Source organism: Salmo salar, chromosome 01 (assembly GCF_965601325.2).
Source record: "Salmo salar chromosome 01, fSalSal1, whole genome shotgun sequence".
Taxonomy (NCBI): Eukaryota; Metazoa; Chordata; class Actinopteri; order Salmoniformes; family Salmonidae; genus Salmo; species Salmo salar.
This window is the reverse complement of record NC_138291.1, coordinates 153,744,065-153,765,271: the sequence shown is the minus strand read 5'-3', so window position 1 is coordinate 153,765,271 and position 21,207 is coordinate 153,744,065. Positions and strand designations below refer to the sequence as shown.

Below are 21,207 nucleotides of genomic sequence, written 5' to 3'. Positions count from 1 at the left end.
GCACGTCATGTTTACAATACCGCGCTGGTAGTAAGGCATTATTTGTTCGACCGAATGGGAAAACGTCTGTGTGATCATTTTAAATAAGAGCAGGATCAAAAATGTTTAAAAATATCTTTGATACAGATGTTATTATAAACTTTAGTTTGGTACCATCCTAGCTAGCACCAAGACAACAAGCCTGAAAACAATGACCAGTAGAAACTGCAGTCATTTTCAATATTCTTAGCAATGATTTAGGAATCTATGTGAGTAAGTATTAGCTAGGTAGCCACTTGTTGTTCTCCTATTGAACTCGAACTTCAGTTCATGAAAATCACTAGTTGTGAGGCTTGACCGGACCTGGTTATGTGTTATTAAGCTAGCCACAATAAGGACTAGCCACAATAGTGGAATTTACGGTTTGCCTTTAAAATAAAAACCCCTCTTTGAAAGTGACGCAAATGGTTACAATTGGTGGAATCATGCCATATTTAGACTAAATAATGTTAAACAAGGTTGGAGTGTTGGAATGTGGAGCAATGAAATGGGGTATCAGTCTACTCGGTTAGACACACAGAACACAATTGTGAAGTTTAAGCAAATATTAACATCGTAGCTCTTATTGCAGGACTTTGGCTATGGGAAATCACCTCCCCAGTCAGCCTACTGTGCATATTGACATTCATATTGCTCTGCACAACCTTGCCTAAGGATTTGGGATCAATGACATGGGGTATCAGTCTGATCAGGACCCAAGTGCTTTTTTTCCAAAGTCGTCCTCAGAGTTATCATACTCCAAAACATCCACGTTGTATTGTTTTTCCTCTGGAAGTGTTCAATACACATAGTAGGTTGATTGGTACAATAAATGTGGCTCATTTCACAGTGGTTTCAGAGTCCCGCAAAAAGATCTATGATGCTAATGTTCTGTGGGTGTTACTGAGTAGACTGATACCCCATGTCTATGATCCACAATCCATAGGTAAGGCTGTACAGTGAAATAACTATGCCCCCAATGCAATTCTAAAGTATAATACATCCACAGTGTGATTTCAATAGATATTTGTCAAATTAACAAATTGTCTTTTGTTGAATTTATACAACAACTTTCCAACCTCGTTTAGCATGATATATTCTATTTGCATTCATTTGCATCACTTTCAATGGGATACTTTTATTTTCAGGGCAAACCGCAAAATCAACTATTGTGGCTAATCTTTATTGTGTCTGGCTTCACATAGGTGTGTCCGCCCATCATTAATTAAATAACTGTTTTATAAATTAGGGGTATTTTAGATGATGACACCTAGCTAGATAGTTAGCTAGCTAACTATAGCTACTGGAACAGATAATGTCGTTTCGCTATGTTTTTGGGGAAGAACATTGTTTGCATCCGTCAGCTAGCTATCTTTTTTTTTATGACCAGCACTGTCCCAGAGCTTGGGGAAGTGTGTCTGCTTTCAATAGCATCAGCCACAGATAGATGAGAACATACGTGTCATTTCCAGGCTCAGGGAAATTATAGAGTACCACATCTTTGCATCAGCGGCGGGTGCGCGAGTCAAAACTTTACCAACATCATAGCATACGTATCGGTGAATGCTGTGACATATGAAATACGAGTGATGGTGTAATCAATGTGTAATAACTAAGTCAAAAAAATTATAAACGTGTTAAATTATTATGTGACGTGCAGTCATATTCAGGCCCTGATTGGTCAACAAGCTTATTTGACCCGCAAAGACCCAAAAGGATCTCTACGCTTATTTTCGAGGAATGACGTCACGATGTCGTTTGTTTACAGTTGCTAGAGTTACACTTCCACAACAGAATAATAAATAGTGTTAGCTACATTTAGCTAGAAGCAAGCTAGCTAGCTACCTCAATTATCTTGGTTTCACAAGATAAATTTGCGATTTCACACTACTAACTAAGTGCATTGTAATGAAAATATAATGACTGCATTGGACGCTTCTGTTGAACAAAAATCTATTGGAAAATGTTTGCTGTATAACTGGGTAGAGGAGGTGAGTTTTTTTTCTTGGCAAAAGTTGTCTCAATATGAAAGCTGGGTGTGGTGTGTGTGCGTGTGTGAGAGCGAGAGAGAGATGTAAGTTAGCCGTAGGCCTACATGTATAGCCAAGTTCAGGTATATGAGGGCTTGCATGCTCTCCCTCCTGTTTTCTCAGTTAGCTATGAGTGCCATCATTAATAGGTAATTAGTACAAGTCACTCCTTTAACTAATTACAAATGATTGAAAACAACAATATGTTGTCACACATGGCACAGCTTTTTATTAATCTTTGGAATTACATTCATTCAGCGGGCCACTGCCGTCCTTGACAATGAGAGGCCCAGAGCGCACATCCACAAAAATGGACATAAAGGGATTCTCACTATGGATCTGTCATCCAAAGTTCAAGGTGTCACCACAGTGAATGCTGCTTTCACCCCTCCCAAGGGTCATGGGGTGAGACAAAGAGGTAGGCACAGAATAAGAACATTGAACACCAATAAGCATCCTACATCCAGCCGACCTTGAATAGATTTTTCCTGGAATGAGTTTTAGATTCAGTGGATGCCGCGCAACATTCAAACATACTGTAACCTTACTACTGTGCAAACTGTTCATACTGTACTGTTGTGCTGTCTCACTGGCTGACTTGATTCAAATTCACTCAAGCCTTTTAGAGTTCGGTGTGTGTTTTGCCCATCTTTTATTTGTTTTATTTGTTAAGGCCTCAGAGGAGAACTTTTGGAAAATGATCTGCTCAAGAAAATAAGGTAGGCCTAATTGACCAAAGTTTCATTTCATAACAGTTATCATAATGTGAACAACACATTCAAGCTTGAAATGTTTCTATTTTTTTACGATGTGACTTACTCGAGACGTGACACAACACTGTTCAATCCATGTCTTGAGCGGAACTGGTAGGAGGAAAGTGATGTAATTTACAAGTCTTAGTTAGTTTTACAGTTCTATGAAAACATTGTGCTTTTTGATTTGACTTTATTATCTGATTTAACATTTATGTGCATTGTAATGTGGTTAATAGAATGTATCCCCAACAATGTGGTTAACATCCCCAACAAGTGATTTTAACAAAGGGAGGTAAGACGGTTAAAACTGGTTGTTGGAGGGGAGAGTCTCAACTCATAATCACTGACTTATGCCATATAAAACCACACAGTCACAAAACGGACCTAGATTTTTACTGAATGCTCAAAGTTAAATGTAAAGAACATTAACAAGGCTCTAACTAGTTTATTATGACAAAAATAACATACATTTAAATAAGTAGCATTAGTCATAGAACCTTTAAAAGATTCCAGACAGAATAGTGGTTTGGAGAGTGTTGCTTTGTTTTTTCCATGGCAGTAGTCTGCTGTAGGGAAACAGTAAGAGTAAATGTCAACATAACACTTCTTGGAAGCTGCTCAACGTGACAATTAAATCTGGATCTGTGGACACCAGTTATGAAGAGATAGAACAGGGAGTTTACACCACAAATAAGTATGTTATGACAACCTGTATGAATAATGTAGAATAACAGTGGAACAATATTATTTTGATCCGCATGGTAATGAATGTGTTTTTTATGCATATTCATGCACTAATCATGTAAGCCTAAGAATAACTAGCCTTTATCACTGCATAGACCTTACACACAGCAATGCAGCTACTGATAGATTTAAAAATAGTGATCTAAAGTTGTTCAGCAATGTGAAAAAACAATGTCAGTGTAACGGTTGTCGTCGGGAATAGAGGACCAAAACGCAGCAGGAATGTGGATGCTCATCTTGTATTTATTTTAAATAAAGAGAACACCAAAATAACAAAAACGAAAAACTCACGAACAACAAAACAGTCTTGTCACGCTCACACAGGCAAAACAAGAAACAATCCCCCCACAACATCAAACCAAACAATTACCCATATATAGGACTCTCAATCAGAGGCAACGAGAAAGCACCTGCCTCCAATTGAGAGTCCAACCCCCCATCAACCTGAACATAGAAATACAACAAACCAGAAAGAACATAGAAATACAAAACATAGAACATAGACCAAAACCCGGAAATAATAAATCAAACACCCTACTACATACACCATCACCCCAAAACACATAAACAAAATACCCTCTGCCACGTCCTGACCAAACTACAATAGCAAATAATCCTTATACTGGTCAGGACGTTACAGTCAGAGTAGCAGAGACAGATAAGGATATTGCTGTAGGTTCTCATGCTGGTATGGCCCTCCTCCTCTATCCCACAGTGAGCAGACACATGCAGAATTGAACCCTGAGCCTCCCAAAACAGAGTTCTGCTCCACTACCAAAGAGGACTACAAAGTTGAAGGCTTTCAGCCTTCCCTGCCTTCACCACTAAAGGTCTTCTAAATCAAGTATATTTTATTAACATGATTATAAAATTCCGCTCTTTGTGAGACACCTTGTTTTGGGACTAGCTACCATTTATAATTTTCCTGTCTCTTTCACATGTAAAACTGACAGCAGCATTCAACTCATACTTGAACAGAATGTTCATTTCTAATGCATTCTTGTTTTGCTGTGATTAGGAGCATGACTACAAAAGCGATCAGGCAATTACCTTTTGGAGTGAGAATCATCATCAGATACAGGTCGGTCTGATTATTACATTACTCCTCCATTTACATAACCCGCTCTACATTATCATAAATGGACAGAGCGCCATGTTTTCACTATTACTGGGTGGCTGCGCAACATTATAGTCAACACTAGACAAAATGCCTTTGTTACATTTTATCATCTTTATTATTTTCAATTATTAATTCAGCTTGTGTGTGATGTGTCATTTACTCTGCTATAGTACAGTGACTGTGGAGTTAGTGGTCTGTCTGTGTTTGTGAAGCATTTGTTGCTTGGCTATTCCACTTACAAAATTGAATACAATAAATTGCTGGAAGAGACCTCCCACATACCCATAACTCAGTAAAACATTACATGAATGTGTAAAAAAAGCAATCATTTTATTCTTAAGTATTCTTAGGTTTGTACTCTTTGGGACTCACTCCTAACACTGTATTTAATCTCTACTGCACAATCTGTATTTTATTCTTGCAATTAAACCATCATTATTGTTGGACATCTGGCCCTTGAGTTTTAGTATTTGATGGATGTTGATATGTAAGATATTAACAAATGAAAAGGATTTAGCATATGTTTGTAATTTTGGTGTCATATTTGATGACTATTTACAAGCCTCCATTTTGAATGTGGTTTCAAGGAGCCCTTCAATAAGACATCTTATTAGATTCTGCCAATAGACTTTAAAGAGCACAGCTGGTACAGGGTACTGTCGATTTCTGAATGAAATGATGGATCTCATCCACTTTTTAACTCAGTTCAGTTCATTTAAGCCTTAAACGAGCAGCAGATACTGTAATAATAGCATACCTGGCATACGTTTCACTGTAGTCTGATAATACTCTACAGTCTACACAAAAACCTTTTTAAACAACAGCAAGAAAACATGTCCTGTACCATGTTCTGCCGTCTCAGGGTGTGACAGCGGTGAGAACCAGGGATACCCCATTCAAGAAGAATGCCACCTTCAGCACACCTATCAGTGAACACATGGATGACAAGCCTATTCTGTACACACCGGAGAATTAAGCTGTTACTTATGTGAGCATTGGACACAGTGGTATTAAATTATTGTTCCATAATATTGTGTACGAATATTGCTCTGTTTATCATTTCAATTAGGTCTAGTCTCTGCACTGTATATGAATTGCGTAAGTACTGCACAAATTATTTAACACAAGCAGACAGATGAAAGGTATTGAATTGTTAACTTTATCTCAGGGTCATTGTCTCCTTGCAGAATTTATTTTTGTTTGTAGGTTATTTTCTCCCATGGTCTTTTTCTTAAACCTTTGCCATTTGTAATTACCACAATTGAGCAGTGCTGAACAACAGAAAGCCACATTTTCCACTTTCTCCTGTGCTGGGCAAAAATGGATCTGGCTATTGTCCTTGGACAAATGACAAGAAAACCATTTGTTTTCTGAGATGAGGAAAGTGTTTTTCCACCTTTAGAAAGAGAGGCACACAGAAGCCTCCGCCTTACAGATGTCAGAAATATTGATGTTCATGCAGCTTCCTTACTTTAGAGAGCATGGCTCTGATTCAGATTCGTGTTCTGTCAATCAAGAGACAAGTCTACATGGTGTTCCTCTCACTTTCAGCAGAGATTATGAGGAGGTAGCTATGGCAACAAGTAATTTTAGACTACATTTATGCAGATTTTCCCCCAAAACATTTCATTACCTCATGGGATTAGAGGGTGAAACAATTGATGTCTGAAACAGATGCCATTTAGCTACTTCCAGCCAAGTGAAATATATTGCATATAATTATTTTAATTCAAATTAACTGTGATAAAGTAAATATTGCCTTGAATAAATTTGACTACTAATTTCCCCCCATGATTCAATTAAATTAATAATGTCTGTTTTGATCTATCCATAACTGTGTATTTGTTTAAGTTTATACAAAATGTATTACAGTACTTCATTCTCTGTATTTCCCTGTGAAGGGAGCACTGCTCTGAGTTATTAAAATGGATGTAGTGTTTTTGTCAGAGGAGACAAATGTTGAACCATCTTGTGAACTATGTGCTTGTGATACAGTAGGCCTACATACCTGCAGTAGAAATTCCCTCAGTGCATTCCCCCGTCAAAAGTTCCCTTCTTGGTTGTTGTTGTCTCTCCTCCCAAATTGTATCAAAAATGCTAATGACGTTATTCACCCTCTCTTCAACTCTCTTCAAAAGATAAAACCAGGAGCCTTGATGACTCAACAATTACTCAAATTCATCCTTCATTCTTCTACTGAATTCTACAGTATCATTTAATTTAATTTAAACATCTGTATGCACACACATGTACAGATTTAGATACTGTACACTCCCTGAAGGGGAGACAAAAGTGATGAGGGTCTTATGTGTCCCGTGTGGCTCAGTTGGTAGAGCATGGTGTTTGCAACGCCAGGGTTGTGAGTTCGATTCCCACGGGGGACCAGGACGGGGAAAGAAATGTATGTATTCACTACTGTAAGTTGCTCTGGATGAGAGTGTCTGCTAAATGACCGTAATGTAAATGTATGTGATGCTTACTTGGTTGATAAGGGCCCGATTCAGACTTAGGAAATGTATGCTGCAGACAGAAATTGGCATATCAGCGTTATTGACAGAGTCCTGTGGCGCTTGTGGGGTTTGTAGAGCAAAACAGAGAACACCACCGTGTTTGTGAGAGTCTCATCTTTTCATAGAGTGGTCACATTAGTTCGGACGCTACAGACGTTTCTGTGAGAAGACAGATCTTTTGGGATGTCTCATGACATCTGACTAACTCAACTGACTAACTTACACTTTCACTATTACAAAGAGAAACCTTTCAAACAATAAATAAAGCAGATTCTCTGATATTTTTAGAGAACGTCATAAGGACACTCAATTCTGTCCAAGTTATATCTTGGAGAAAATATTTGGGTAAGGGTTATCTGGGGAATATGGCCCAGTTATTAAAGCGGGTCCGGTTCCACCAGAGGGCAAAAGGGGACTTGGCCCCCTCAGTTGAAACTTGTGTCCCCTCAGTTTTAGTTGTATGTCCTTATATAAAAATAGCATAAAAGTTAAAATGATTGAGTGACAGGTTGGCGCGAAATCTGTACCTCTGCTGCACTGTATCAGCACCATGGACAGAGCGCGCCGCGCAGTGTGTTTGTGTGTAGGGGGGCTATGGGAAGCCACCGGGTGGTTAGGTATGACTCCTTTGGATTTCCATAAAAAGCCGCCAAATATAGATTGTGTTATGCCTTTATTGATCTGATATTTTGTTTATAGGCCTATAGTAGGCCTACCGCTGTTTTGTTCTGTTCGCATTCATTCGTTCGCATTCGCAGTTGTGTCAGTATTCAAAGCCCATTTTTTTTGCATGAATAACTAGGCTACTACTTTCAGCATTTAGTTTGCATTATTTTGGTAAGAGGGCTGCATTCACATAAGGTAATTCACCTTTTGGCCTCGGAGTCTCAGCCTTTGAACTGTATGTTTATTGTGATAGAAGCAGAATTCTATATAATTCCAATGCAAGAACCACCAAAAATGTTGCTCCCTCACCGATTTCAACTGCCCCCTTAGTCACTTTATCCTGGCACCGGGTCTGTATAAAAGTTAAGACGTATAAATAGTGAGCTGGTTACAAGAAATGTCCCCCTTTTACCGTCAATGATGATATTTAAAAATGTTATTCTTTTGTAAAAATCTGATTTACTAAATCATGAAATGTTTTTAGCAAAAGCACATGAACAACGCAGTGCACCGACTCACACACGACTATGAAAACACATAGGTTGAACATAAATAATATTATCTGAACAATGTATGAAACACAGTTGTATTGTACTCAGTTTATTGAACAAAATATCTTACAATATCTTGGATATACATATATACATATATCATCTTGTACTGTATAACACCACTGTGGAACTCAGACCTCTGCATTGACATCTATTACACTGTGCGCCCATCCGTTATGAACGCTGTATGGAAATATTAATACAGAATTGACTTCCAAACACATTATACAAATCATAATATAGAAAGTACTCAATCTCAGGACAGAAAGATTCTCCATACAAAACATCTTACTTTTTTGGGGCAGTAACCCTACATATAAACATACCGTTGAACATCCCTTCTTTTCCAAAAAGGTCTAATTCAGTAAATATTGTTTTTCCGCTTTTGGGGAGGGAATCACCTTTAGGACTTATTCTAGAACAAATAAAGCATTGGCTGACTGCCACTGTGTAGCCTCTGTGGTTGGCTCCACTGTGGGCACAGCTATCAGCAGGCCTCTCAGATAACGTACACATCACTCTTCTCCCCCTCAAGCCAATAGGTTCTCATTTTGCCTTTGCCCTGGAAAAACACAGAAATCAATAGGCTCATCAATGGAGTTGATTGGTAGTGATAGATACACAAAAGGGCTTCTCTTCCTTAAAGGGTGACCCTGGCATTATCTGGGCCTGTTAAAACTACAGAGAGTACACTACTCTTCATAACCAGACTTTATGGTTTTCTTCCATTTCAACAGGAGAGTACAACCATCTTTTTTACGACACTCGTAATCTGAGAGATCCAGAGCTGCAATCTACTGAAATGCACTGCATATAATAAACAGAATGGGAATCACAAGACCACATTTCACTATAGCTGACCCTGTAAAACAACAGATTTCACTGCACCTATCTGGTCTATGTGACAAAACACTTTTGTATTCTTTAAAAAAAAATCTATCATATTCATTTATCAGACAGTATTGAATACATGAAGCCATTACAGATAATGCTGACAACAACACATGCATTATTCATTGTGGCCTTACCTTCATTTCTACCTCCCCTCTTTCTTGGAGTTCAAAATAGCCAAACTCATCCAGCACTTCTTTGGTTGCTGAGGAGAGGTGGATCCTCAAGGCTGTGAAACACATCAATGGGGCAATAGACAATCACAGTGAGTGCTTTGCAGGGAGTGACACCGAGTAGCATTAATGAAACATTTATCCTCTACTGTGGTAGATCATAACAATTACAGTACGCATACATACATATGTCAACCAAGTGGCTGATCTGTGTATGTTATGTGCAGGTCAAAAGTAGAAATGAACAGTGAAATCTTCCTGTTGCCTAGAAACAGCTCTTGACAGTGCAGTCCCAGAGGTGATTCCTACCACTATAGGATATTTATTTTATGGTATGCAGTTTATCACTATGGATGTGGCCTGGCTATAAGTGTTATGAATTATTTATCAACGGACGTGAAAGCACACAGCATGAAGTGTGCAGGAAGTGAGTGGGTTAATCAATAATGTGATGAGTCACTCACAAAAAATCCTGGCCGGCAGAGCACCAGAGGTCCAACTACCACTACACCAGTTAAGAACTGCTGCCAGTAATACCGGTCCAGATAACCACTATTACGCTATGATGACAACCTCCATCCCCTCTGTTGCTTTGTGATGATAAATATCCCTGTCTACTTTATCTATCCCTTGATGCTTCGTTTCTTACAGGGAAGTATGTGCAAAGAGCCAGTCCACAATATTTTTTGTTATGGATTCTCAGACACAAGCATTAGTCAGATTTAGTCAGGACAAATAATGACTGGAAACCAGTCTTTCACAAAACAACTGCATAAGCAAATATACAACAGGGAATGCTCGACAGACGAACAAAATCCAAATCCAAGGAAATACCACATAATCAACAGGAAATAATGAATACTTGGTTGTTTTAGTTTGTGTCAGCTGAAACATACAGTGCCTTCCGAAAGTATTCATAGCCCTTGACTTATTCCACATGTTGATGTGTTACAGCCTGAATTCAAAATTGTTTTTTTTTCTCACCCAACTACACACAATGCCCCATAATGACAAAGTGAAAACATGTTGTTAGACATTTTTGCAAATGTATTGAAAATGAAATACAGAAATATCTAATTTACATAAGTATTCACACCCCTGAGTCAATACATGTTGCAATCAACTTTGGCAGCAATTACAGGTGTGAGTCTTTCTAGGTAAGTCTCTAAGAGATTTGCCCACCTAGATTGTACAATATTTCATCCTCAGTTTTCTCCTATCACAGCCATTAAACTCTAACTGTTTTAAAGTCACCATTGGCCTCATGGTGAAATCCCTGAGTGGTCTCCTTCCTCTCTGACAACTGAGTTAGGAAGGACGCCTGTATCTTTGTAGTGACTGGGTTTATTGATAACCCATCCAAAGTGTAATTAATAACTTCAGCATGCTCAAAGGGATATTCAATGTTTATTTTTACCCATCTACCAATAGGTGCCCTTCTTTGCGAGGCATTGGAAAACCTTCCTGGTCTTTGTGGTTAAATCTGTGTTTGAAATTCACTGCTCGACTGAGGGGCCTTACAGATAATTCTATGTGTGGGGTACAGAGATGAGGTAGTCATTCATATTATTGTCCCAACTGGATTCCAGAATGTGACACTGTTTTATGCAGCAGCATTTCCACATTAATAGTTTTAAGTGTTAAAGTGCTGACATCAATCAAAATAGAAAATAGGAAAACAGAGATCCAAATCTGAAACTCACCCTCTCCATTCGACTCCATCCGAGACGCTGTGTTGACAGTATCTCCAAATAAACAATATCTGGGCATTTTCAGACCCACCACCCCAGCACAGACAGGCCCTGTACAGAACAAAAGGCAGTGAAATTTACTGGAAAAATCTTCCATGGAAAAGCATACTGTAGATGGATAACAATTTCTTTCATCACCAGAAACTCAAGATAGGCTAGGTGTATTTAAAAACATGATCAAGATATATTTGAACTCAATAACAAAATATTCACACAATGACAGGATCAGGCACCTCCCACACACTTTTTAAAGGCCTATCAGTGATGATGTTCATGTCAAGTGTTTGAATAAGAATATAAATACTGCCTGCGTGAGATCGTTGTGTCCAAGCACTATGAAAAACCTCCTTTGCATGCAATACAGCTTGTATTTGTTGTATTTGATCATCATGTCCAAATATTGTAGCTACTGGAGATATCTCCAGAGATTTCTTAGCTGAAATACTGTATGTCTTAAAACCTAGATAGTCATCAACTGTCAAAACCAATCACAGCAGTTTATAACAATTAGTGAGCAAAAGCCCCATGCAATCATGAGGCAGAATATATAAGTGGGAAATTTAATCACAAATGACTTCTTGTCTAGACAACTATTTACCATAAAATAAATAATTTTGTGCCATAACATAATTAAGTTATTTGTCATAGAATTAAATAAACTGTCATTGGCTAGGGAAGATCATGTAACATTTAGGAGGTATTGAAAGATTTACATTTGTATGATTTATTAGAGGTGTTTTGAGTGGTAACTATATGGATGCCAAGGATCAGGAGTAGGATTGGGCAGTCCCCAAAAGCACTGATTCATTCAATTAGAAAAAAAACAACAACATCTATCTTCCAACAGTAGTTAAGCATAAGACATTTTAACCATCATTTCAAACTATGTGAAATGATACCTGTGTGGATTCCTATCCTTAGCCGTAGTTGGTCTTGGGGTCTGTGACGAATCTTGAATGTTTTCACTTGTTCTAGTAAGGCTAAGGACATCCCAGCTATCTCCCTTGCGTGTAGTTTACCATTCCTGACTGGAAGCCCTGACACCACCATGTACGCATCACCAATGGTCTCCACCTCAGATATACATGACAACATGTTAGTAGGTTGAAACAGGTGATTATATATAAAAGAGCCATATTTACATTACAAAACATGATTCATCTGACTTACCTTGTACACATCAAAATTATCGATGATAGCATCAAAGCAAGTGTAGAGATCATTCAGCACTGTCACAACCTATGAAGAGTAAAACAATACTTTAGCTACAGTACTCCGGTAAACTAGAAACAATGGTTCAAGGGTAAAACAATCGCAAACACCACCACTAAAACCAGATAACTGTTACCCTCCTGCTCTTTCACTCTCTATTTTAGAAATACTTCTTCAGCTAGTGGCAAACATTTGTGAAACAAAGCAATTTCATAGATAGTGTGCAAAGGTAATAAGTTCCACTGTGTGTGTTCAGGAGGCATGTTCCATCTGGTTTGCCACCGTGATTGACTGAGATGTGTTTCTGCATGAACTCCCAATGGTTCCCCAGTCAGATTCAAATATTTCTGCTCCCCCTGCCTTGGACAAGTGCCCAGAACCTCAATTTACTGAGAAATGTGCTTGCATGAGTAAAACAACGCAACCGACCAAATACTGGGAACAAATTTCCCCAATATTTTCCGGAATTTGAAGAGTAATACACATCAGCTGTTTATTCAAAATATCAAGTGTTTCTTGTCATTCATCAAATAACTGTTTGTATATTGTAATTCCTTTGAGGGGCTATTGGTCAAGTTAGGAGATTCAGTGGCTTATGGAGAGAGAAATGGATGCTAAGAAAACAGTCTTAGTTCTAGTTTAACTTTCAGAGGGGCTTAGCATTATTTCTTAAACCATTACGAATTCATCTGGTGGGAAAATGGATAAATGTAATTAGATATTTTAATTAAATAGAGCACTAACTGGTAGGTGAGATACCTAGACCTCAAAGCTACACTAATGTTGAAAGAATACCGTCTGTTTTGTGGCCTTAATTGAATAGACATGTGACCTTAAAATCAAGTGAATATAACAATGAATATATTGAATATAATATAACAATGAATATATTTCGCATAATACATCGCCACTGAAACCTAGTGGTTGGATTCTTAGCTCTGAGCTATATTAAAATACATTTGATGAAAGGTAAGCTTTATGACTGTACTTGTAAGTAGCTTCTGCTGGATGAATAGAATAGATCAGTCTGGGTGTACCACTCGCCAAGTACAAACTATCGCTCATGCAGAGTTATTGGAAATTATATGAAGACTGACGTGTCTTCACAATTTTAGAAGGAACACTCCAGTAAGACTTTGTCTGAATGCATGGCACAAGTAGCATCAAGAAGAAAACCTGGTTCCTCTGGATGAATTTTAGAATTCGGAACGACCAAAATGTCTGGAGAAAATTACATGTTGGGGCACTGCACTAAAACCATTACAACCATTGAGACCATTACAACCATCCCATCAAATCAAATTGAATTTGTCACATGCACCGAATACAACAGGTGAAGAGTGAAACCCTTACAGTGAAACGCTTACTTACAAGCCCTTAACCATTCATCATACAGTACTTTAGACCCTGGTGAAGGGATTCTCAATATATGAGTGGTCTTGAAATCTTCTTCTTCATCATCTTCTTCATGAGAGAGAAGACATTTCATAGCAGCTACAGCACCCAGTGACTCAGCAATAAGTCAATGTGCTCTCAGCTACTCACAATAGCTATTTTGAGTTGTGGCCTCTGTGTGGGAATGCTTAGTAACTATGAGACATACGGTAGGTGCTTTAATAGGCTCTGCATGAGTGAGGTCGGTGTAAGTAACAAAGAAGCTCTTCTACATTTCATCTTCATATTCTCTTCTCTTCCCATAATGAGTTGTTGGACCAGCATATTTTCAAGCTTTCTTGTCAACTACCTTCAAGTGTCTTGAGGGAGAGTTTACAGGAAGTCTCTAATTTCCCATGGTGAATTGATACTTTGACTCAATAAACCTTGAGTGCATTTTACTTAGCAAAACTGACTGGTCACACAGTAAGATTCAAAGTGCAAAATCATGTTGTGGATTTTCTCCTGCTGTTGGTTGGTATAGGATAGCTACTGTGTAAAGTCTGTACCTGCTGTTGGTTAGGAGTGAATATATCTACTGACAGTTGTTTACCTGCAGTGGTGTACTCTCAGCTGACATTGACGTGAAACCCACAATGTCACTGAAGTAGATTGTCACACTGTCAAACGCCTCTGCTTGGACCGTCTCCCCTCGCTTTAGCTGCTCTGCTACTGAGCTGTGGACAAGAAAACGCAAATTAAGTAAAACCACAATGAACAAAATGCTTATACAGTGCTTAAGAGATAATGTTATCGTTTGCTATAAATCAACAGTGAGAGTAAGCTTGGCAGCTACGATCCACAATGAGTAAATAAGCAGATTCTACCAGTATCATTTCCTGTTCACCAATATTTGAAAGTACAGTGACGAGCCAGAGGCACAGTGTAGCACTAGCAGCTAGGTTAATCCAGGACTCTGGTCAAATGATCAGAATTCTGCAGTGAGAGAAGGTATCTCTCGGTTCTCTCAGACCATTTTCTGTCTGTCAAATTGGCTTAAAGTTGGAGGGAGACATTTGGCCAGACAATGGGAGGATAAATGAGTGTGACTAAGGCGCTGAGACAGACAGCTTAAATAGATGGAGGACATGGCTTGTCGTTTGCTGCTTTCGTGTTATCAGAGGTGCTTAATAACCCCCCTATCACATTTCTCCTCCTAGTTCTGGTTAATGAGAAGTTTGCTTGTCAGCTCCCATCTTGCCTTGCCCTTTCATCTCCTCTCTGCTTAACTGTGAATGTGTATCTTTTTTTTAAGTGTGAGATATAGAAAGCTGAGACGCTCTTTCTTGGAATTTGAACAATGATCAAGTGGCACAGCATTATACAGAAAATAGTCTCCTCATTTTCTCAATTTGATAAGCAGAAGTTCAGACTGATAATAAGGATAATAGTGCAAGACGAAAATCTGAATAATAATTATTCTTACTGTGGCAAGATCTGGTAAAGTAGATTTTCGGCTTTTCTTTTCTCCTCCAGGTAGGCTTGCGTTCGTTCCTCTACCAAGTTCTCCAGGTTGTTGGCGTACTGCTCCATTCTGGAAAGTAGGTTGTTCAGAATACTGGTACTGCCCTCCCTGTGTTGAAAAAAGACAGAAAGATAACATACCCATTAATTTGTTGCCATTCTGAATAAAAAATATCTGAACTTTCTATTCTGTTAACATCACCTAATGTACAATTCAATGCGTATTTCAGAAGTGACTTCATGGACTAGGGCCCGATAAAATCAGTTATTTTTTTTTGCCTGATTCCATTTAGTTTTTCCTAAATCCATTTCTCCGTTTTGTTTTTCCTGGTTTCAGGTTTTTTCAGGTTTTCGGCCTCTCAAAATCACACTTTTTTTATACATCAGGAGGCCACTTTTAAGATCTGGGAAAAATCTAAGAAATTTTGAATTTTGTGTGTAGTTACCCTTTAATGCAAGTGTGCACCAGCCAGAGACCATTGTTTGGTTAGCAGTGTTTCTGTAGCGCTCGTGTGACTGCAGAGTTTCCTAAACGAAATGGTCACTGGATTGATGCAAATAATCATGATATAATTCTGTCAGGTAGGCATAGACTACACTGTAGTTAAAATGTAATTGAGGTTTTTGGGAAATCCTTTCCATTTACCGGCAGATGGTTATCATTATCTCTAACGGCAACACAAAGTGGCAGGTATAAAGAATAAAGACAAAAAAATACCTTAAAAAAATCTATAAATGTATAATTCTTGTGCAATTTACACTGTGTACAAAACATTAATAACACCTGCACTTTCCATGACATAGACTGACCAGATGAATCCAGGTGAAAGATATGATCCCTTATTGATGCCACAGGTTAAAGAAGGGTTTGAAGCCTTCAGACAATTAATACATGGATTGTGTATATGTGGGTGAATGGCTGTGTGAAGGGTGAATGGGCAAGAAAAAACATTTAAGTGCCTTTGAACAGGGTATGGTAGTAGGTGCCAGGCACACTGATTTGAGTGTGTCAAGAACTGCAGCGCTGCTGGGATTGTCTCACTCAACCGTTTCCTGTGTGTATCAAGAATGGTCTACCACCCAACGGACATCCAGCCAATGGCAGGCCAGTGGTCGAAAACGGGTCATTGATGAAAGAGGACAAAGGAGGCTGACGAATTGTGCAGAGCAACAGACAGGCTACAGTTAGTCAACTGACAGTCCAGTACAACATTGGTGCACAAAGACCCATAAAAGAATGCACAACTCGTCGTACCTTGACACGAATTGGACATGGCAGCTGATATCCTTACGGAGTTCCACTTCCTTCAGCAAAAAACAAGAAGCTGCGGTTGCAGTGGGCTAAGGAACGAAAACACTGGACACTGGAGAATTGGAATTACTTTGCCTGGTCTGATGAATCGTGGTTCCTGCTGTTTTATGCTGATGGGAGGACTATGGTATTGAGAAAACCACATGAGTAGATGCATCCATCATGCCGCGTGTTAACACTGCAGGCTGGAGGTGGTGGTGTTATGGTGTGGTCTTTTCATGGCACACATTGGGCCCCTTGATAAAAGTGGAGCAACGTTTGAATGCCACAGGATATCTGAACATCATTGCCTATCAGGTGCATCCCTGCATGGCAGCAGTGTATCCATGAATGGATTTTTCAGCAGGATGCCACAAGGCTAGGATTGTCCAGGAATGGTTATACGAACATTACAGTGATTTCAGCTTACTGAAGTGACCTGCGCAATCACCACATCTTAGTTATTCAAGTATACATTACCAAAGTTACCATAGATTGACAAAAATTACCTGTTAATTACCAATATTACTGAAGATTCTTTGGTAAATTACCGGTACCTTTGCAACCGTAGTTGTGATCTCCCTGTCACAACTGTCAGAATTCAAAAGGAGGATTTCTACTATACCAACACAAAAAAAGCCTTTGTTTACACTTGTAAGAAATACAGAAGCGTTGAATAACATCACAACACTTCTGCACCAAGGGGGCACGTCTGAAAGTTGTAGGAAAGCTTAATCCAGCGACAAAGCAAATACCAGGGTCTGATTTCCTCCCACAGCTCATAAAGTACTTTATTTTCTTTGTGACAGAGGTCCCTCATCTGTACATCTTGAAGGTTTTCCTGCTTTTGATCAGCGACAGGTGTGCCCAGCTCAAGGGAAAACATGCTTTTTACATGCATACACGCACACACCACTGAACCAAAATATGATTCTAAATAATGCATAGCGTAAGCCATGAAAAGCAACAAGATAAATATAAGCCCCACACTTTTGGAGGGAGAAGACTTCCTATCGCTCTGATCTGAAATGATTTGTGTGTGATAAGCATCCCAATTTTATTTCATATTAATAGGAGATCCTTTTCCAGCATCTCTTGATAATATCAACTTAATGCAATTATTTCCTCCATTCTCTTTTTCAAACATCTTCATAATATAAATCCAAAGAAAATATTATCTACATGGTATCTGATACAAGATGAGATTGGGAGCCATTTTGGGGCACGACGGTGTTCAGTGCTTACTTGTTTAGTTTGGTGATGTAGATCTTGATGTGGCTGAAGTCTGGCCGCTCGACGGGATCCTCGGCCCAGCAGCTGTCCATCAGGATGGTTAGCTTCTCACAGTGGCAGCTGTTGTCTGTGGTGGGCCGAAAGTAAGGACTCTGGTCGTTACGCACCTTCTGCACTATCTCTGTAATAGACAAGATAGGGGGTGTGTTAGTGTGTGTGTTCTGCATTCTCTGGGAAAACAGTGAAATTGATCGATCAATTAAGGACGTTTTCACACATAGTTTAGAGCTATAGTTCGAATCAGAGTCAGACTATTTGTTAATATAATGTTTTAATTTGGTCAGGTTGGTTTCACATTGCCAAATGTCAAACTAATAAAAATTCCTAAACGTGTCCATGCAAGTCATTTGCTTTTTGGACAAAAATGCATTGATTATCATGAAGGATCACTTGTGTTCCCATCTTCATACTACTTTCGCTTTGGTCTTCCAACAACATGCGGGAGGAAACTCTAAACGCGACGTGAATAGACTATATTCAGTATCGCCCCGTCTCTACATATCTGCATTGGACGCACTCATAAATGCGCTGCTACTCACCGAATGTTTCAGATATCTCAAGTTATGATGCTGTGTGCATTTCATCAAATGCTCGCAGTCAAACAACCAATAATAATGAGTGACTCTGGTTCTTTTCCTGTATTTGGTCTGGACTGCGTTCTCACCTGCAGTGAACCTCATCACGGTAAGAACTGAATCGGACCGAGACCACCCTTTTTGAGGGAACCACGGTACGTTGGTAAGTGCGCTCCTGAGTGTGGATAGAGTGTTTACACCAGTCCAAACGAACTGAACTAAGAGGGTAAATGCACCAGAGTTCGGAAAAACAGCGCAAAAAAGCCCCCTAAGTCCCAGGGAGAACTGAAACCAGCAGTACTGCAGCCCTCGAGCTGAAGACTGGAGTTGTCCAACTCTGATGATTGTGACTTTTACTCCATTACTTTATAGATTAGGAACATTCAATCAAGCAGGAAATAATGGCACTTGAGTCATGGTGAACAGGAGGCAAGCTGCCTAAAGTATCTGAAGTGACAGAGTAATTGGCTCAACAATGGAGACAGACACAACAGGGCATTTCCATGTAAAAGGACCCATGAGCACCAACGTGAAGTTCATAGGAGCATATCAAATTGGGTGTAAAATGAAAGCTAAGAGTCTATATTTTGGGGAAATGAAGGCATAGATACACTGTTCAACCAGTTTCAATCTTTAAAAAAGTACATCCAACCGGCCTCACAACCGCAGAACACGTGTATGGCGTTGTGTGGGCGAGTGGTTTGCTGATGTCAACTTTGTGAACAGAGTGCATCATGGTGGTAGTGGGGTTGGACAACAAACGCAATTGCATTTTATCGATGGCAATTTGAATGCACAGACATACCGTGAAGAGATCCTGAGGCCCATTGTCATGCCATTCATCCGCCGCCATCACCTCATGTTTCAGTATGATAATGCATGGCCCCATGTCACAAGGCTCTGTACACAATTCCTGGAAGCTGAACATGTCCCAGTTCTTCCATGGCCTGCATACTCACCAGACATGTCACCCATTGAGCATGTTTGGGATGCTCTGGATCGATGTGTACGACAGCGTGTTCCAGTTCCCGCCAATATCCAGAAACTTCACACAGCCATTGAAGAGGAGTGGGACAACATTCCATAGGCCACAATAAACAGCCTGATCAACTCTGAAAAGGAGATCTATCAAGCTGCATTAGGCAAATGGTGGTCATACCAGATACTGACTGGATTTCTGATCCACACCCTTACCTTTTTTTTAAGGTATCTGTGAACAACAGATGCATATCTGCATTACCAGTCATATGAAATCCATAGATTAGGGCCTAATGAATTGATTTAAATTGACTGATTTCCTTATATGAACTGTAACTCAGTAAAATCTTTGCAGTAGTTGCGTTTATATTTTTGTTCAGTATATATCATTTTGGAGAAATTGTTTACCTTCAGTAAGAATAAGAAATGTTTTGTGGGTTGTAATTCCGTTACCAAAAATCCACATATATTTATATTAATAATTAAGCATTTCTGTTTAGTACAGATCAGAGACCCATGATGTAATTTAATTACCGTAATTCTGTTACCGGGTGTAAATCCACTTCACTTAATGTAGTTCAATAACCAAAATTATATATTTTTCAAACTCAAGGTGCCATGTCATAGTGCCATGTCACACCCAATTCTGCAAATATTTACGTGGTTGCATAAACATCTGAGGTAGATTTTACCGTAATTCCTTACTGAAGTTTTTTTTCAGTGGAAATTGATAAAAGTAGGCCTTGTGCATAGAGTTGTATGGTTTGCTAAACTTTGATAATGTTTTTGTTTGGTATACATTTTAAAGTGAAACAACTGAATCAACTCATTTCCATGGTAACCATGGAAATTAGTTGGTAACCATGGTAATGGTAACCATGGTAATCATTTCCATGGTAACCATTTCCATGGTAATCCCATTACCATGGAAATGCCCAACTTGATGTTCAATATGTCAGCCATGTGGAAACTTGCATCCACTACAAGACCATGGTACTTGCCTACGGAGCAGCAAGAACGACGAGACAGCCTATAGGGAGGAGGTCAGAGACCTGGCCGGGTGGTGCCAGAATAACAACATATCCCTCAACGTAACCAAGACTAAGGAGATGATTGTGGACTACAGGAAAAGGAGGACCGAGCACGCCCCCATTCTCATCGACGGGGCTGTAGTGGAGCAGGTTGAGAGCTTCAAGTTCCTTGGTGTCCACATCATCAACAAACTAGAATGGTCCAAACCCACCAAGACAGTCGTGAAGAGGGCACGACAAAGCCTATTCCCCCTCAGGAAACTAAAAAGATTTGGCATGGATCCTCAGATCCTCAAAAGGTTCTACAGCAGCAAATCAAGAGCATCCTGACTGGTTGCATCACTGCCTGGTATGGCAATTGCTTGGCCTCTGACCGCAAGGCACTACAGAGGGTAGTGCGTACAGCCCAGTACATCACTGGGGCTAAGCTGCCTGCCATCCAGGACCTCTACAGGACTCTTTACTACTGCAAGCGGTACCGGTGTGCCTCGCTACTTTTATAGCCTTGCTACTGTATATAGCCTGTCTTTTTACTGTTGTTTTATTTCTTTACCTACCTATTGTTCACCTAATACCTTTTTTGCACTATTGGTTAGAGCCTGTAAGTAAGCATTTCACTGTAAGGTCTACACCTGTTGTATTCGGCGCACGTGACAAATAAACTTTGATTTGATTTGATTTGAAGAACTGCCTTCAGGCTATGGTCAAACCCGACACCCC

General features: G+C 39.4%; 2 protein-coding genes across 3 annotated transcripts in view; one reads left to right on the top strand and one right to left on the bottom strand.

Annotated features, from left to right (window-relative positions):
- Nucleotides 1-1,773: 1,773 nt before the first annotated feature.
- Nucleotides 1,774-6,631, top strand: spag8 (sperm associated antigen 8). The gene is made up of 6 exons (XM_014135031.3): nt 1,774-2,009; nt 2,307-2,466; nt 2,722-2,767; nt 4,263-4,377; nt 4,566-4,628; nt 5,530-6,631. Exons 1-6 carry the CDS (start codon nt 1,938-1,940, stop codon nt 5,641-5,643), a joined length of 570 nt encoding a protein of 189 aa, XP_013990506.2. The 5' UTR covers nt 1,774-1,937; the 3' UTR covers nt 5,644-6,631.
- Nucleotides 6,632-8,427: 1,796 nt separating this feature from the next.
- Nucleotides 8,428-21,207, bottom strand: part of LOC106566722 (atrial natriuretic peptide receptor 2) — a 53,490-nt gene continuing 40,710 nt past the window's right edge. For both annotated transcript variants that reach the window (XM_014135043.3, XM_014135051.3), the window contains exons 15-22: nt 17,856-18,024; nt 15,282-15,428; nt 14,409-14,532; nt 12,380-12,448; nt 12,109-12,283; nt 11,162-11,260; nt 9,423-9,514; nt 8,428-8,956 (exon numbers count right to left, since the gene is read on the bottom strand). In XM_014135043.3, the coding sequence (XP_013990518.1) occupies nt 8,894-8,956; nt 9,423-9,514; nt 11,162-11,260; nt 12,109-12,283; nt 12,380-12,448; nt 14,409-14,532; nt 15,282-15,428; nt 17,856-18,024 (938 nt within the window). In that variant the 3' untranslated portion in view covers nt 8,428-8,893. The remainder of the gene's footprint in view (nt 8,957-9,422; nt 9,515-11,161; nt 11,261-12,108; nt 12,284-12,379; nt 12,449-14,408; nt 14,533-15,281; nt 15,429-17,855; nt 18,025-21,207) is intronic.

Coding starts and splice junctions, on each gene's coding strand:
- spag8 (XM_014135031.3), top strand. CDS start 1,938: ATGACTGCATTGGACGCTTCTGTTGAACAAAAATCTATTGGAAAATGT. Junction 4,378..4,565: donor CCCTGCCTTCACCACTAAAG/GTCTTCTAAATC, acceptor TGCTGTGATTAG/GAGCATGACTACAAAAGCGA. Junction 4,629..5,529: donor AGAATCATCATCAGATACAG/GTCGGTCTGATT, acceptor CTGCCGTCTCAG/GGTGTGACAGCGGTGAGAAC.